The 14,555-nt window shown below is 29.5% G+C and overlaps 2 protein-coding genes across 5 annotated transcripts; one reads left to right on the top strand and one right to left on the bottom strand.

Moving 5' to 3' along the window:
* Nucleotides 1-2,465: 2,465 nt before the first annotated feature.
* Nucleotides 2,466-4,186, top strand: LOC122630197 (methylmalonic aciduria and homocystinuria type D homolog, mitochondrial). 2 transcript variants are annotated; one of them, XM_043814458.1, is made up of 5 exons: nucleotides 2,466-2,627; nucleotides 2,782-2,923; nucleotides 3,005-3,411; nucleotides 3,511-3,727; nucleotides 3,845-4,186. In XM_043814458.1, exons 1-5 carry the CDS (start codon nucleotides 2,625-2,627, stop codon nucleotides 3,919-3,921), a joined length of 846 nt encoding a protein of 281 aa, XP_043670393.1. In that variant the 5' UTR covers nucleotides 2,466-2,624; the 3' UTR covers nucleotides 3,922-4,186. The 2 variants fall into 2 exon arrangements, with proteins under 2 accessions (XP_043670393.1, XP_043670394.1); XM_043814459.1 differs by having other exon boundaries at nucleotides 2,471-2,605.
* Nucleotides 4,187-5,068: 882 nt separating this feature from the next.
* On the bottom strand, nucleotides 5,069-10,404 carry LOC122630196 (clavesin-1). 3 transcript variants are annotated; one of them, XM_043814454.1, is made up of 5 exons: nucleotides 9,890-10,404; nucleotides 6,989-7,396; nucleotides 6,064-6,374; nucleotides 5,508-5,601; nucleotides 5,069-5,414 (listed from the first exon to the last, which is right to left on the bottom strand). In XM_043814454.1, the coding sequence occupies exons 2-5, from the start codon at nucleotides 7,377-7,379 to the stop codon at nucleotides 5,263-5,265; spliced, it is 948 nt and encodes a 315-aa protein (XP_043670389.1). In that variant the 5' UTR covers nucleotides 7,380-7,396; nucleotides 9,890-10,404; the 3' UTR covers nucleotides 5,069-5,262. The 3 variants fall into 3 exon arrangements, with proteins under 3 accessions (XP_043670389.1, XP_043670390.1, XP_043670392.1); XM_043814455.1 differs by lacking the exon at nucleotides 9,890-10,404 and adding an exon at nucleotides 9,191-9,340; XM_043814457.1 differs by lacking the exon at nucleotides 9,890-10,404 and adding an exon at nucleotides 8,610-8,773.
* Nucleotides 10,405-14,555: the final 4,151 nt, after the last annotated feature.

Genomic DNA, 14,555 nt, shown 5'->3' with positions numbered 1-14,555 from the left:
GAGAGAGAGAGAGAGAGAGAAAGAGAGAGAAAATAAGTAAGGATTTTCTAAAGATACTGTTCATTGATTTTCCGTCCACCTAGGAAAGTGTGCGAATTATACGTATACGTGATCGCTAATCGGGTTTTGTTCCAAGAAAAACGCACGTTTGTTAATTAAAATAATTAATAATAATACGCGAGAGGGTTAATACTTTGAATTTACAATATATATGTATGTATACATATATATTTAATACGATATGATATGTACATATATAAATAAAATTATATATGTACATCCATGTCGATTTTATCTTAGAGAAATATGAGTTGTAATTTAACGTCGAGATACGTTTGTCGCATATTATATAAAAAAAAAAAAATAATTACAATAATAATAAAAGAATAAAAGAATTAAAAGAAAAAAAAAAGAAAGAAAAAACAAAAAACAAAAAAAAATAGATTAAGTGCTTTAGAGAATTTTCAGAAGCGCAATACGTCAGATTAAATGACGAAAACGTGAAACACGCGCATACATACATACACACACACACACGCGCGCGCACACACACACACACACACACACACACAGATATTTGTGTATGAACACAAACATATATATGTACACACATACGTACACACAAATACATATATACATACAAAATAAAAAAAATAAATAAAAAAGGGATATATGCGGACCATAGCCTAGCGATTAGGCAATTTCTTAAAATCGATGTTATTATTATAATATCTGTATATTGTAATAATGTGGGGTATATCATTCAAATCAATATTGATTTTTCTCGTCCCTTTCCATAAATGTATTTGTACCAATATTTCGAATATAACGAAGATAAAAAATATAGATATAATCTCGTTGTACGCTACAACGATAAAGTGCGCGATACGAAAAACGATGAGGTAGCCATTTTTGAGAAAAGAAAAGAAAAGAAAAGAAAAGAAAAGAAAAGAAAAGAAAAGAAAAGAGTGCAACAAAAAAAGCAAATAGATAACCGACGGTCGAAGAAAATTCGATCGAACAGAATCGTGAATATGTTTTTGGTTGCGTTGCGCGATATTTCGTCATACCGATAAGGCGTATCGTTTTTAATATCGAACGCGTATAATCGATGGGTTTGAATAAGAAAAGCATGAATAATTTTCATAAGAAAAAGAAGAAGAAGAGGAAGAAGAGAAATGAGAAGAAGAAAAAAAAAAGAAGAAGATGAGGAAGAAGAAAAAGAAGAAAGGAATTATCAGCAAGAACAAAGAAGAGTGACATATTGTCGTTTGAACGATAAACGACGCATAGTCATTTCTCGTTTAGGTTTATACACTTACAAAGATAAAAGTAAGTAAATAAGTACGTTAATTCGACGAATGAAGGAACGATATCGGCGCACGATATCTTGTATATTCGCTGTATAGTGAATCAAATTTGCATTTAAGAAGGATTTTTGTCATTTGATCGCTAAAACGCGATACCACATTCGCAATTATGTGTCATCCTGATAGAGATCTAATCAATCGCCGTTCATCCAAAGAGACTTACTTCTTTTTATTGGATTTCGGCAATCCTCGTAGATCGTTTTTCTCCTCTTACATAATACATAAATATTTAGAAATTTATTCGAAAGCGCAGCGCACCTTGCAATACGATATACATAAAAATAAAATAAAATTTTGTCGTGCGAATGCCTCCTTTTCTACTTTTTTTTTTTTCTACCATTTTTTTTTTCTTTTTGGATCTTTTTTCTTATTCTTCCCTTTTCTCTTTTTTTTTTTTTTTTTTTTTTTAGCGTTATTATATTATTATTGTCAGGCTTCTTGCGGATATATTGTCGATAGCGGATTATTAATAAATAAATATTTCAAAGGAATCGTGTAAAACAGAAGATAATATGTATAATAAGCGAAATAAAGCGTCAGTTAAATTTTACTCTCCTATTATGACGATTATCTTATTACTTAAGTAAGAGTTTTATAAAAAAAAAAAAAAGAAAAAACATTGAATTAATCTCGTTCATGACGAAATGTTTGTTTTCTCTTTTTCTTTTTTTTTTTTTTTTTTTCTTTTTTAACCAAGACGCATTTAATAAACGTTATAAATACTTACCCGTTTCGCTCGTACTTCGTATTCACCATTTTAAAAGCGTGTTTTTCTTAAGGAAACAGAACGCCGAAGAAATTGTTGAAATCGGTAAGTAAAACAGGATCCACTTCTATTTTCTTGAAACGAACATTTAAATAAGTTACAATCTGTATCGATGACTTTTAACTGTAAAATTTTCAACTGTAAAGTAATATAAGAATTGAAGTGATTTATCATTGGTCGTTACAATTAGAATGTAACGATCGACCAATAGGAAGATAGAATCGATAAATATTCCAGGCTTGTGATTCGTTGAATTAAAAGAATGAATCAGCATTCTGTAAGCATAGAAATAACAGGGCTACCAACTTAGACTGTTGAAAATTATATATATTTTTTTGGCAACACTAAGTTCGGTTCATTGACAAAGTGATATGATATACATAAAGTAAATTGAAGAAGCTCGACAAGAAGAGAAAACAGCATAACTCTCTGTACACATATTGTTTTTAATTAACAAGTTTTTCGTCCAGTATGTAAATTGCTTTTCAATGGTAATCAAGTGTTAATTACGATAAATAAATAAGTTCTGTGCTTATGTGTGTGTATTTGTGTTAAAAAACATTCGAAAATAATTTTTCGACATAATTCTAGAAATAGTTGACCTTGCAAAAATATAAGTTCCTAAGATTTTGTCATTGGTTTTAGATGTTTTGTGTAAAATACGTGGGAAGAAGGAATAATCCGAAATCTTTTAATGTTGCCTATCAAGCCTTTTACTCTCGACGGAGCAGCGACAATAATACAACATTGTATAAGATCATCAACGCGAATGGGGAATCCATCGATGGTAATTTCATAATAATATTTTCATTGGATAAAATTCATTCTTTTCTCTGATAATTATTAATTTTTACACGAATATTTATAGCCACCGATAATGGTGAATTTGAAACTAACAACAACTGGGAATTGTTGACACCGAGAGGATTTAGATTTTACTTACCAGGTAGCATTGGTCCTGGTTGGGTAAATTCATCGACTACTACTCATATCAAAACAGAATTCATTACCATTACCGAGAATGATCCTACGAATACTGTTAATGTAAAGAAAAATTATAAAAAATTAAAAGGGAAATCATATATAAAACGACCATTGCTATATTGTACTGCCCAAGAATGTCCGCTTCTGTTAAGAAAGGGCATCGAAGAACTGTTTCCTGGCTGCCTGGATGTAAGTGCTGCGCAATTAACTATCGTGACTATAAGTCAGAAATCTAATCTTAAAACATTAAGATGGAGTAAAATAACTGAAACTGAGAAATTAGCAAAATATGTAAGTATTGATACTTCTTTAATGACTCAATTATAGTATCGAAGAAGTTTTCAAGAAAAACTACAAATATCCATTTTCTATTAATACGTTTTATTATAGTTTGTATTAGCCGCATCAGACATTTGTACACGATTAAAAATGATTGGATATTGGGCAGATTTCATTAATCCCTTTAGTGGACAACCTTATTTTAGTTCTCTGAAAACAAATACTCTTTACACAACCGATGAACGGTTTAGATGTTTGGGCTTTAAAATAAAAGATAAAAATAATTGCAAAATTATTACTTATGAGAATAACGTATCAAATTTTATAGGTATGGATATTTATTTTTACCAAAAAATTATATGCTTCAATATGTTATATATAAAATGTAAAGTGATTTTTAATATCAACAACGTTATATCATATATTGTAACGCTTTACATTTCAGGTAGCTTATATACAACAGCTCCAGCAAGCACAGAATTTTTGAAGGATATTATGAGCAATATCAACACAGAATTCTAGTAAATGTATGTTTCAATTTCATATTACTTATTTCTGTTTCTTAGTTTCTCTATGAAATACATGGATAAAAGGATAGTGTTATATCACAATGTTTAATAATATTTATCATTGTACATAACACAATAACCTATGATGTATAATATTCTAATTTATAAAAAGAGCAATTATTGAAGTTTCATTATGCAACGCGAGCTAGGAACTTCCACTTTTCATTCGTTATAAACGTATTGTGTTCTTTTAACGTAACAAATAATTGTTCACTGTATTATTACATGAGTTCCTTATTTCTTTCTTTTTTTTTTAATTTATTTAAAAATAAATTATTTTATTGACGTTACTATCCGCACGAATTCAAAACAAAGACGAACAAAATTGATTTATAAAGCAGAAATATATATATTAATACATCTGTGTGTGTGTATGTATATATATATATATATGTATGTGATTAAGTGTAAATGTGTAAATATATTTCAACTAATTACATACATGATATACACACAAGTTAAATGCAGAGATCTTAACAACGCTAAAAATCTATTTTAATAAACCCGTTATTTTGTAGTATATTCAAACATAGATTAAAAAAATAATTGAAATTATATGTACGTATACTTATTATACGTACGTGCACTATAATAACATCTTATTATTAATCGACTTTAATTAAATTCAGTCGAAATATATACTTATAATAAGAAAAGAAGGTAACTTGAACCACCAGCGGAGAATATTCACATATAGTAGTAAAGATTACGTAGTATGTGTATATATATATATATATATGTATGTATGTATATATATATGTGTGTGTACTATAAATCTCGTTACTTTGACTTTAAATAATATATTTACTATAAGATAAATTTATAAAAGTCAAGGCCACCTAGAGATTATATCTTGATTGATTCAGTATATTATTTTTATATATCTGACTATATATATATATATATATATATATATATATATATATATATAGTGTATTACGCGCAAGAAACGTATATTAAAAATAAACCGAATAATATTAAATACGTTAAGATGTTAAATATAACTTTACTATTGTAACATTGTTAAAGTTATATCAAAAAAAAAAAAAAAGAAAGAAAGATAACATTAGAATAAAAAAAGAAAAAACTATAATATTTATACAAATTCTAAATTCCGTATAAAATATGAAAACGTAACTATAAATATATATTTATACGTTTAAAACATTTAACCGTAACGAAACTCTAATAAGCATATCATACATCGATACGATTTAAACAATGAATAAACAAGACAAAAAGAAACAAAACAAAAAAGAAGATCAATGAATTCATATCAGCATACAAGGATGGCTTAGTCCACTTCTAACTTACGAAAGGAACCAAAAATACCACAAAGTTCTTCACCGTATGCGGCCTGATATTCACTTGGCGATATTTCAATATGCATTTTATCAAGAGCCTTTATTTGCTCTTTCTTCTCTTTTAAAGTCTTCTTAATAGAGTCTGTCGAAATAGAACAAAATGATTTACTCTATTCATCATTTGTAAATAAAAAGATTAAGAACAAAAGAAAAGAAAAGGAAGATAAATACATACCGACCATCTCCGTAAGAGGAACTTTGCCTCCATACTCCTTTGGCAAAACCTTTGGATCTAGAGTTTCTCTCAATTCCTCGATGCTTTTATGTATCTGATGAAAGAATAATGAAAATAACACTTTATTATTTTTATACTCCGATTACACGTATGTTTTTTTACTTAGATACCATTTACCATAGTGATTCTAAAGAGACGTTAAACACAAACGTATTCTACATATCAATTAACATATAAATTAACGATAAGAGAAAAGCCTGAACGAATGATCTATTTATTTTCAAATGATGAAAAAAATTAAAATTGAAGCGTAAATTATAAGACATCACTTTTATCAATCAATTTATTTTTTCATAGTATTCTAATGAGCAAAGTCGTATATATAAAAATAAAATGAAATCTGTTGTAATCTAATCTAAAAGAAAAAAAAAAAGAGTTTTTACAAGTCCGATAAAAACTTTTTTTTAATTTCAATCCGTGAAAAAAGTAATGTGCATTAATATTTATATTTTCTTATATATGATACATATATTCAAAATAATTGACATTATCTTACCACAACACGATTTTTCAATTTGTCTTTGAGACAAGACATAGCAAATTCAATAATCTTGGAAGCATATGTCGGTATATTGATAAAGTGAGTTTCCTTGTGTCTCACAGGCAAACTATTCTCTATGCAATGTAGCATGTTACGGATATCGGTGAAAGACCAAGCGCTTAGGTGACCCATAGTTAAGCCGGACTCGTCTAGTATGTAGTTATATCCGCGAACTTGATTTTCCTCGTCGTCCAGGAGAGCTTCGAAGATGATGCTATGAACGCGTATCATCTGGGTCGACGTGTATTTGTATGGGTTAAAGCGTTCTTTAAAAGAAAAAAAAAACGAAAAAGGATGACAACCGAGGTGAATTTTAACGAAGCAACGATAAAGTAAACGCGAATAGTTCATTGGTATTCCTGTCTCTCTGCTCGTCGCACGAATGAATAAATATTCATGCTTTCGTTATTTAGGATATTTTACTCTTTTTCATGTTTATTACGTACTCCATCGTGAAAAAGATCCTTCTATTTATCTCCTAACAAAAATACTAAATACATATGTTTATATGCATTTGTTATTGTTTCTTTCTTTTCTTTTCTTTTCTTTTTTTTTTTTTCTTTTTTTCTTTTTTTCGTTTTCTTTGCCTTGTCAAATGTACCATGACAAATAAACGGTTAAATACATCGGCTTTATAAACGATTATAAATTCAGTATTGATATTTAAAAGTTATCATTTTTAATAGATTTAGAGTTTAAAGAAGTTTGATAAAAGAATAAAAAGCCATATAAAAAATATGATTCAGAATCATCTTTAAATTAATTGAATAAAAATGAAAAAAAAAAGATGCGCGTGAAAAAAATTTGATTCGTGTGATTCGTTGATACTTTCTTCGAATCGAACGATTGTAAGTCGATTAAATAAACGTTAATTATTTACCTGCGGAAATGAGTAAGATTTTTCGACCGTGAGCGTCTCGTTCTTGCAAAGGTATGATATAGCCATTGTCTATGATGGCTTCTATTTCCGGATCATCGATGTCGAGATTTTGAAACCAATCGGGATAAAGTTGTCTTACGGTGAGATATCTTTCGAGCATCTTCTGTGCCATTGGTAGACTAAACTTTTTCGTTCTTAAAAATCTAAGAAGAAAAATCGGATCCGTTCTGCAAGCTTTGATCGATGGATGTTTCAAGATCCATTGCCTAAATTGTTCCAATGTTTGTTCTCTCATTTTATCATCCTCGCGAAGTTCATCCTTCGCCATTTGCTGCGTATCTTTGCTTAGACCACACTCGTAATTGAATTCTTGTTGCTCGTCCATACCCATTATGGTGATATTTATTTCTGTAAAATTATTATTAATTATATCGTTAAAGCTCGTCATGATAAATTCATACAAACGCATACGGACGGAAAAATCGAAGCGGATTTTTAATTTTTGCGATAGAAAATTTAATTCTCCATTTTGAGATTCGTACGATACGCTATGATGCAAATAATCGATGATCAATATTATATACAAGTTGAACTTTAACTTCAACTATAGATCAAATTATTTTTTCTTCTTCTTTAGAAATAAATATCATGCTACAAAATACGTAAACATGTTAAATACGTTCGATACACGTGTAAATTTCTTTTTATGTTTCTTTCTTTATTATATTCCATCGCAAAGAAATTGTTAAGAAGAAAATTGTTAAGATGAATTAAATATATATATATATCAATAGAAAGATCAATACATAAAATCAATCAATGAAAAGATCAAGCGAAAAAAAAAAATTTTTTCTTTTAATAGAATTATACTCTTGACGGATAAAAAAAATCGGATGATCGATTTCATAGAAATATTTATTCAGAATGTGAGAGACACGGGAATTTAATATTCTCATTCTTTTCTTTCGTGCTATCAGATTCTCATTCTCGTGGTAAAAGAAGATACATCGAAATCGATGTTATGTGATCGATGTTACGGAGTATGCTGAGATTCTTAAAAAAAAAAAAAAAAAAAAAAAAAAAAATAGGGAAAAGAATAGAAAAATAAAGGAAAAGAGAGCAATTTATTTTCTTTCTCAAAATCTTTTCAAAACGTACATTGGTCAATTTCGTTGCAAGTATGCCACTTGATCTTGTCAAAGTTAATAAATTGTAACTAAGTACGTTATTTATATGAAAAGAGAAAATAAATAAATTTTATCAAGAAAAGAAAAAAAAAAACAATATAGAAAATGAAAGAAGAAATACAATTTTACGTAAAACAAAGACGTCAGTTCTAAACGTAAAACCTATAAATTCTAATACTTAAAATATCTTAATATCTGCTCGTTAACGATAACAAAAACGAAGAAAGCAATTATCTGCGTTATTTCTTATAAAGAAATAAAAGATAATTCTCTTGAGTTAAACAAATTTTATCAAATAGAAAAATAAAATTAGTTTTTAACGCCGGACATGAACGTAAGAAAAAAAAGAAAAAAGAGAGAAGTAATGTATATAAATAGCCAAAAAAAAAAAAAAAAAAAAGAAAAGAAAAAAGAACGATAAAATCTTTAATTACGTTATCAGTTACGAAGAACTGTTCGCAATTGGAACATATTGGCCGCGAGCGTTTTTCACAACGTGTAAAAGTGAAACTCGACTTGGTGTTTCCAGGTTCGGTTTGTGAATCGTAAAAGGAGAGCTACACCTTTCGAAATATATTTTCTCCTCTTCTTCGTTATAGGTATGAAAAGAAATTTAAAAGCAGAGAAAGAGAGAGTGAAAAGAAAAAGAAAGACAGAGAAAGAGAGTTAAAGACAAAAAGAAAGAAAGAGAGAGAGAGAGAGAATCATTTCAAAAACAGTTTGAAAATCGAAGAGAAAAGAATTTTATCGTGTATTATCCTTATATTAAATGGTGATAATATGAAAAATAATGAGAATGTAGAACGGAACCGGCTTTATCCGGGACACACGCGGTATTGGACGAGAACGAAAGTGATACGACCGCAGGAAGTACGAATAAGAGTTTGCGAACGTATATACATATAATCAATGTATGTATGTATTATACGGAGGTGTATACCGCGAGGCTTCAGCTTTCTATTTGAAACGATGTGATGCTCGAAAGGTATGAGGGGTTCAATCCATGCATATCTACCTTTTGTACGTTCAAATCGAAGAAGCCCTTTCGTAGAAAACAAACAAAGAATATTCTTCGATTTCAAAATCGTATACTATCGTCGCAAATTACACTCTACTTATTCGAATTTTTAATTACGTCTGAATTTAATATCAACTTGTTTCGACCTCGACTTAGATTATGATCGTAATAAAACATGTTTGTATCTATAACTCGTTTATAAATATATATATATACGTATACGATATATCATCGAGATTGTTAATAAAGGCTAAAGATTTAAAGAAAGATTTTCTCTCTCTCTCTCTTTTCTTTTTTTTGAATTACGAATCACTTATTCGAATTAATAATTTATATATAATCGTTTTTAATGAATTATTTAAACGACTTAATTAGTTTTGTGTTCTTTGTTTTTTTTTTCGTTTTCTTTTTTTTCTTTTTTCTTTTTCTTTTTTTTTTTTTTTATCGAGAATAAGCTTTTTAAATATCTCTTCAATGCATCGACGATTCGAGGCATGTTTCTAATGCGATTAGAGTGCTTAGAAAACGTGAACGTAAAATTTAATAGGCATAAGAGCGTGTGCTATCGCGTTGTATCGCACGTTCACCAACAACACGAGCCTTCCTTCAAGGATTTCCCGCGCGAAGAAAACCCGATAGAAAATATCAAATCTCGAAAGTTTTTTCTTTCCCTCGAACGATTTAAATCATACTCACTCGATTCTATTCGACGACAGAAAATTCCAAATGATCGAAGAAAATTCTTTTGCCCTCGTATTTCTTAACACTGTTTCATACAACACGCGTGTTCGTCCAAACGTTCGTATAAATAAATTAATTCATTAAAATATCAATCGTCCGATAATTTGTCTCAGTTGCAATCACTATTTTCACTCTTCTTCGAATATATTATTTTCGATTTCGTGTCTCTTCCCTCTTTTTCTCTCCCTTTTTTTTTTTTTTTTTTTTTTTTTTTAATGATCGATTAAAACTTCGTTTCACCAAATAATGGTCGATGAATGAAAGAGGAATGAATTTAATATAAAACGACCGAACTCGATGCACCGATCTTGAGAAAAGTTGGAGGACCTTTCAAAGCGAGAGATTGAGAGAGAGAGAGAGAGGTGTTGGCCGTTGAGTCACTTAAACCGAAGTAACCTGCTTGCTTAGTCGGCAGATCAATTTAAGGAGGGATCCTCAACTCGTAGGCTACCACTGCTCATCGCGTTCTCAGGACCTTCACCTACATGCGTTTATATCGGACTATTCGTTTCTTCTTCATCATCATCATCATCATCATTATCATCATCTTTTTCTTTTTCTTTTCCTTTTTTTTTCCTTTTTTTTCTTTTTTCTTATCCTTCCTTTTTGTTTCCTTTCTAATCACTACACTCGAAGTAAGAGTCCCAAAACATTTTTTTCTTTTCTTTCTTTTCTTTTCTTTTCTTTTCTTTTCTTTTCTTTTCTTTTTTTTTTTTTTTTTTAATTGAAGCTAACGAAAGTAATATATTTCAAATAAATTGACATTTAATTACGTATTGATCTATGATACATGTTTTATCATTTGAATATCTAAAGATATACATATCTTCGCAGAATATCTGCATTTAGTATATATAATGTGTTTCAATTATCTTAGTCATGGATCATTGCTCAGTTCAACATGAAATTCCATCCAGATAGTTTAATAATGTTCATTAATATCGCTCGCTTGATTATTATCCTTTGAAATGAAACATAAATCTAATAAATAAATATTAATCTTCGGTTAATGATCGATCTTTTGCATTTTCAATGTCGTATTTTTGTACATCTTTTTTATTTGTTATTTACGTTATATCGTGTTTTTTTTTTTTTTCATTTTAAATTTATTCGAAGAAAGAAAACGAAAAAAGAAAATTGCTCGTTAAATGATTCATGCTTGAGGATCTTATTTGAAACAATCACTATGCTTCGTTAAACGAAACAATGATTAAATCTTGAAGTTTTTGAAAATGTTGTATTTAATGATCGTCCCGTTGAATTTATTAATAAGAAAAAGAATGGAAAGATTGAAAATTGGCGAAAACATTCGCATTACTTTCCCCAAAAGATCACGAAGCCATTCTCACGCGTAAAGATTCACTTTCTTCTCGTAATCTTTCATTTTGCTTTCTCCACGAACGGACTTTCGTTCGGTCCGACGAATATCAGGGCCATTTTTTATTTTCTTTTTTTTATCTCTCGAATCGAGAACTCGCAAACACGCTTTTTATCCACCTGGACGCACCTCGCGAGATCCTTCAAAAAATTTTATTATTTTCTTTTCCCGTATGATTTTACTTCTTCCATCCAGATGAGATCGTTCGTCGAACCATCCAAGAAAAAGAAGCCGCAATTTCAATTCTTCACCCGAATTACTCACACCTCCATAATATTATGTACTTTCAAAAGCACGTAAATACGTCTATCCTGTTTATGCATGAATCCTATTTACCACGAAACGTGATCAACTTACTGATTTTCTATGACCAGCTTTTATTTATGCCCCTATATACAGTTAAATTATTCTTTTTGCTAGCAAGCCGACCGAAAATATTTTTGTTAGGTATAACAGGATTCAAAAAATGCTTTATAGGGTTACGTAAATTTTCAGCGTTGAAAAATTCACGTATATTGAAAAATTGTTTTCAAAAAGGTAGTAAAACAAATTGATAAATTAATAATTCTACGTTAACAGATGTAACATTACGGTGCTCGATGTTTTATTGGTATAAAAAAATCTTTTCCGTTCGATTTGATTACATATAGATAATCTTCAGAACGTCAGTTTATATTAGGAAGGTTTTTGAAAAATTTTAAATATTTTACGAGACATGTACGACTCGTCGAAAGAGGGAAAAAATTGAAATTTTTTATCTCTACCGTCGTATTAAAAATTGATTAACACGAGAAAGAAATGATAATGGACATGTATGGATAAAAGAAAAATGAAAGATCCTCGGAAATTTTTTAAATCTTTCCAATGGTAAAAAAAATCTATCGATAATTCACATTCAAATCCGAGCCCCCAGGAATATTATTTTTCCTTTTCTTTTATCTTTTATCTTTAAAAAAGAAAAAAGAACGACGAACGTAAATAAACGTAAACCGATAGAGAAATTTAAAAAAACAAGGCAAACGTATTAGGGGTGTAAATGTAAAAAAACATCAATACGTTCGTTGTTCGTCCGTTCTTTTGCAACCGAATGAAGAATTTCCCTTTACATTTTCTTATAACTCATAAAATGGTCTTTCTTGGCGTATGGTGAAAGGTCCTAGCTAGCGAACACCACTAAAGTGGTGGGGACGAACTAGATTTCCTTTCTGTACTAAGAACTATGGGGATCGTCACGACATAGTCTGGGTTTGCGTTCAAGATCGAACGGTATTAATATTCTGAAAATTTCTAGTCGAAAATGTTTCCTATAAAATTAGATAATAGTTTAAATGCTTTTATATCTCGAATAACGAATAAAAATATTCCAACAATTGGAAACTTCGATCAAGATTTTTTCTCAATTGAATAATATAAAATGCTTGCGAGTCTTTGCGAAGAGTATTAATTAGCACTTAATTGATTTTAACGAGTGGAAAATATATTTTCTACAAAACTTTTAAAAAGTCGATTATATGAATTTCATTTAATACTTCGGTTTCGAAAATTTCATTCAAACCGTACGATAAAGTCAATATTATGATAAAGTCATTTTTTCGCAAATACTTTATCAGATCTTTTGAAGAATTTCTATACTAAATATTTATAGCAGAAGCTGATAAAACATTTTAACGACTATTTTTAATGTATCTTTTCTTTTTCTTTTGTTGTCAATTTAAGAGAAGTTACGCAATTTCAAAAATTGTCCAAACGCTTTCGTTATTTCGTTATTACTCTTTTTTCTAAACTTGTCCTCCTTTCAAAAGAGGTTTAGGTCTTTTTGTATTGTCGTAATGTCTCGCGACAAAATCGATTACGTAAAAAAAAATCGATTACATAATCCATTGTGCGTGACGTTGTTTCTCGGGTCAGCGAAAGTCCAACCTCGACGAGGCTCTCTCTTTTTCACGTCCCAATTTTGTTTCGTCTCGAGTTAGTTCATTTTCTTCCTGAAAATCAATCAGCCATCCATCCTTCTTCAATCGTATATAATCATAAGAAATATCGTAGGAAAGTACGAAATTCTTCGAAAATCAAATTACGAGATGATACTTGAGTTGCATCTAAATTAGCTCATTGTATCGACTAATAAAACATGTCGGCATTTTCATTAAAAAATATTAAATACAATATTGTTTGCGTAGATACGAGAAATTCTAAAAAAATTCAATATAGCTTATTCACCAATTTAAGGCTACAATGTTGAAAAAAATGATAGAATAAAATATTTATATAGAAACATGCTACGCTTTCTTTCCTATACAACAATGAAAGCAGAAATGTTTATTGCCGACGATACGCTCTTCGAATGAATAAAATATCACTCGATTTTTATCGGGAATGACGTTCAGATGATTTATACCGAGCTGAGGAGAAAAAAATAAAATAAAAGAATAATATATTCATATATTATACAGACGTGCTTCGCTTTCTTTCCTCTGCAACAACGAAAGCAGAAATGTTTATTGTCGACGACGCATCGCAATTCGAATAAATAAGATACCACTCGAATTTTATGGGGAATGATATTCAGAAAAATTGTACGAATGATCCTTCGATAAATGTTAATTACGAATTCAAAAATCTTCGACGAGTTTTGAGTTATATTCTTTCGAATATATGCAAAATAAAGAGAGACAGAGAAAGAGAGAAAGAGATAGATCATCCTGTATGAATAAAAAATTTTATAAAAAATACCGAAAGGCTATAAACATTAGTAAATAGAAAATTATAAATACTAATATTAATAACGACGATGATGATAAAAAGAGAACGCAACAGAATAAAATTTATATGATAATATTAAAAATTTAGAATTAATTGGAATAGCATAGTATAATAAATTAGAACGAAAAAAGAAGGAGAGAGATATGCGGATGTAAAGACGTTAAAGAGAGAAAAAGATATATATACGTAAAAGGATATACAGAAAATATTACAGAGACACGGCTTCGGCTTATTGCGGAAATAGAGCGTGACTGATATCCCTCTATTTATATTCTATCTGCATTCTATACTATAGAGAGTTTCATAATTGATATGCATCACCTTGAAAGACATGTATTACGTGCATTCGCGTGTTTCCTTGCTAAAGTAATCAATCTTACGACGCACTTTAATACATGAAGTCATTTAAAGAAATAATTATAGTATCGTTCGATAATAGGACGATCGACATAGAAAATTCACAAATTGCAATTCATACAT

Source organism: Vespula pensylvanica, chromosome 6, assembly GCF_014466175.1.
Source record: "Vespula pensylvanica isolate Volc-1 chromosome 6, ASM1446617v1, whole genome shotgun sequence".
In the NCBI taxonomy this organism is placed as follows: domain Eukaryota; kingdom Metazoa; phylum Arthropoda; class Insecta; order Hymenoptera; family Vespidae; genus Vespula; species Vespula pensylvanica.
This window is presented reverse-complemented; position numbering and strand designations above follow the sequence as displayed.

Coding starts and splice junctions, on each gene's coding strand:
- LOC122630196 (XM_043814454.1), bottom strand. CDS start 7,379: ATGGGTATGGACGAGCAACAAGAATTCAATTACGAGTGTGGTCTAAGC. Junction 6,375..6,988: donor AATCTTACTCATTTCCGCAG/GTAAATAATTAA, acceptor TTTCTTTTAAAG/AACGCTTTAACCCATACAAA. Junction 5,602..6,063: donor AATTGAAAAATCGTGTTGTG/GTAAGATAATGT, acceptor TTCTTTCATCAG/ATACATAAAAGCATCGAGGA.
- LOC122630197 (XM_043814458.1), top strand. Junction 2,924..3,004: donor GAATGGGGAATCCATCGATG/GTAATTTCATAA, acceptor GAATATTTATAG/CCACCGATAATGGTGAATTT. Junction 3,412..3,510: donor CTGAGAAATTAGCAAAATAT/GTAAGTATTGAT, acceptor GTTTTATTATAG/TTTGTATTAGCCGCATCAGA.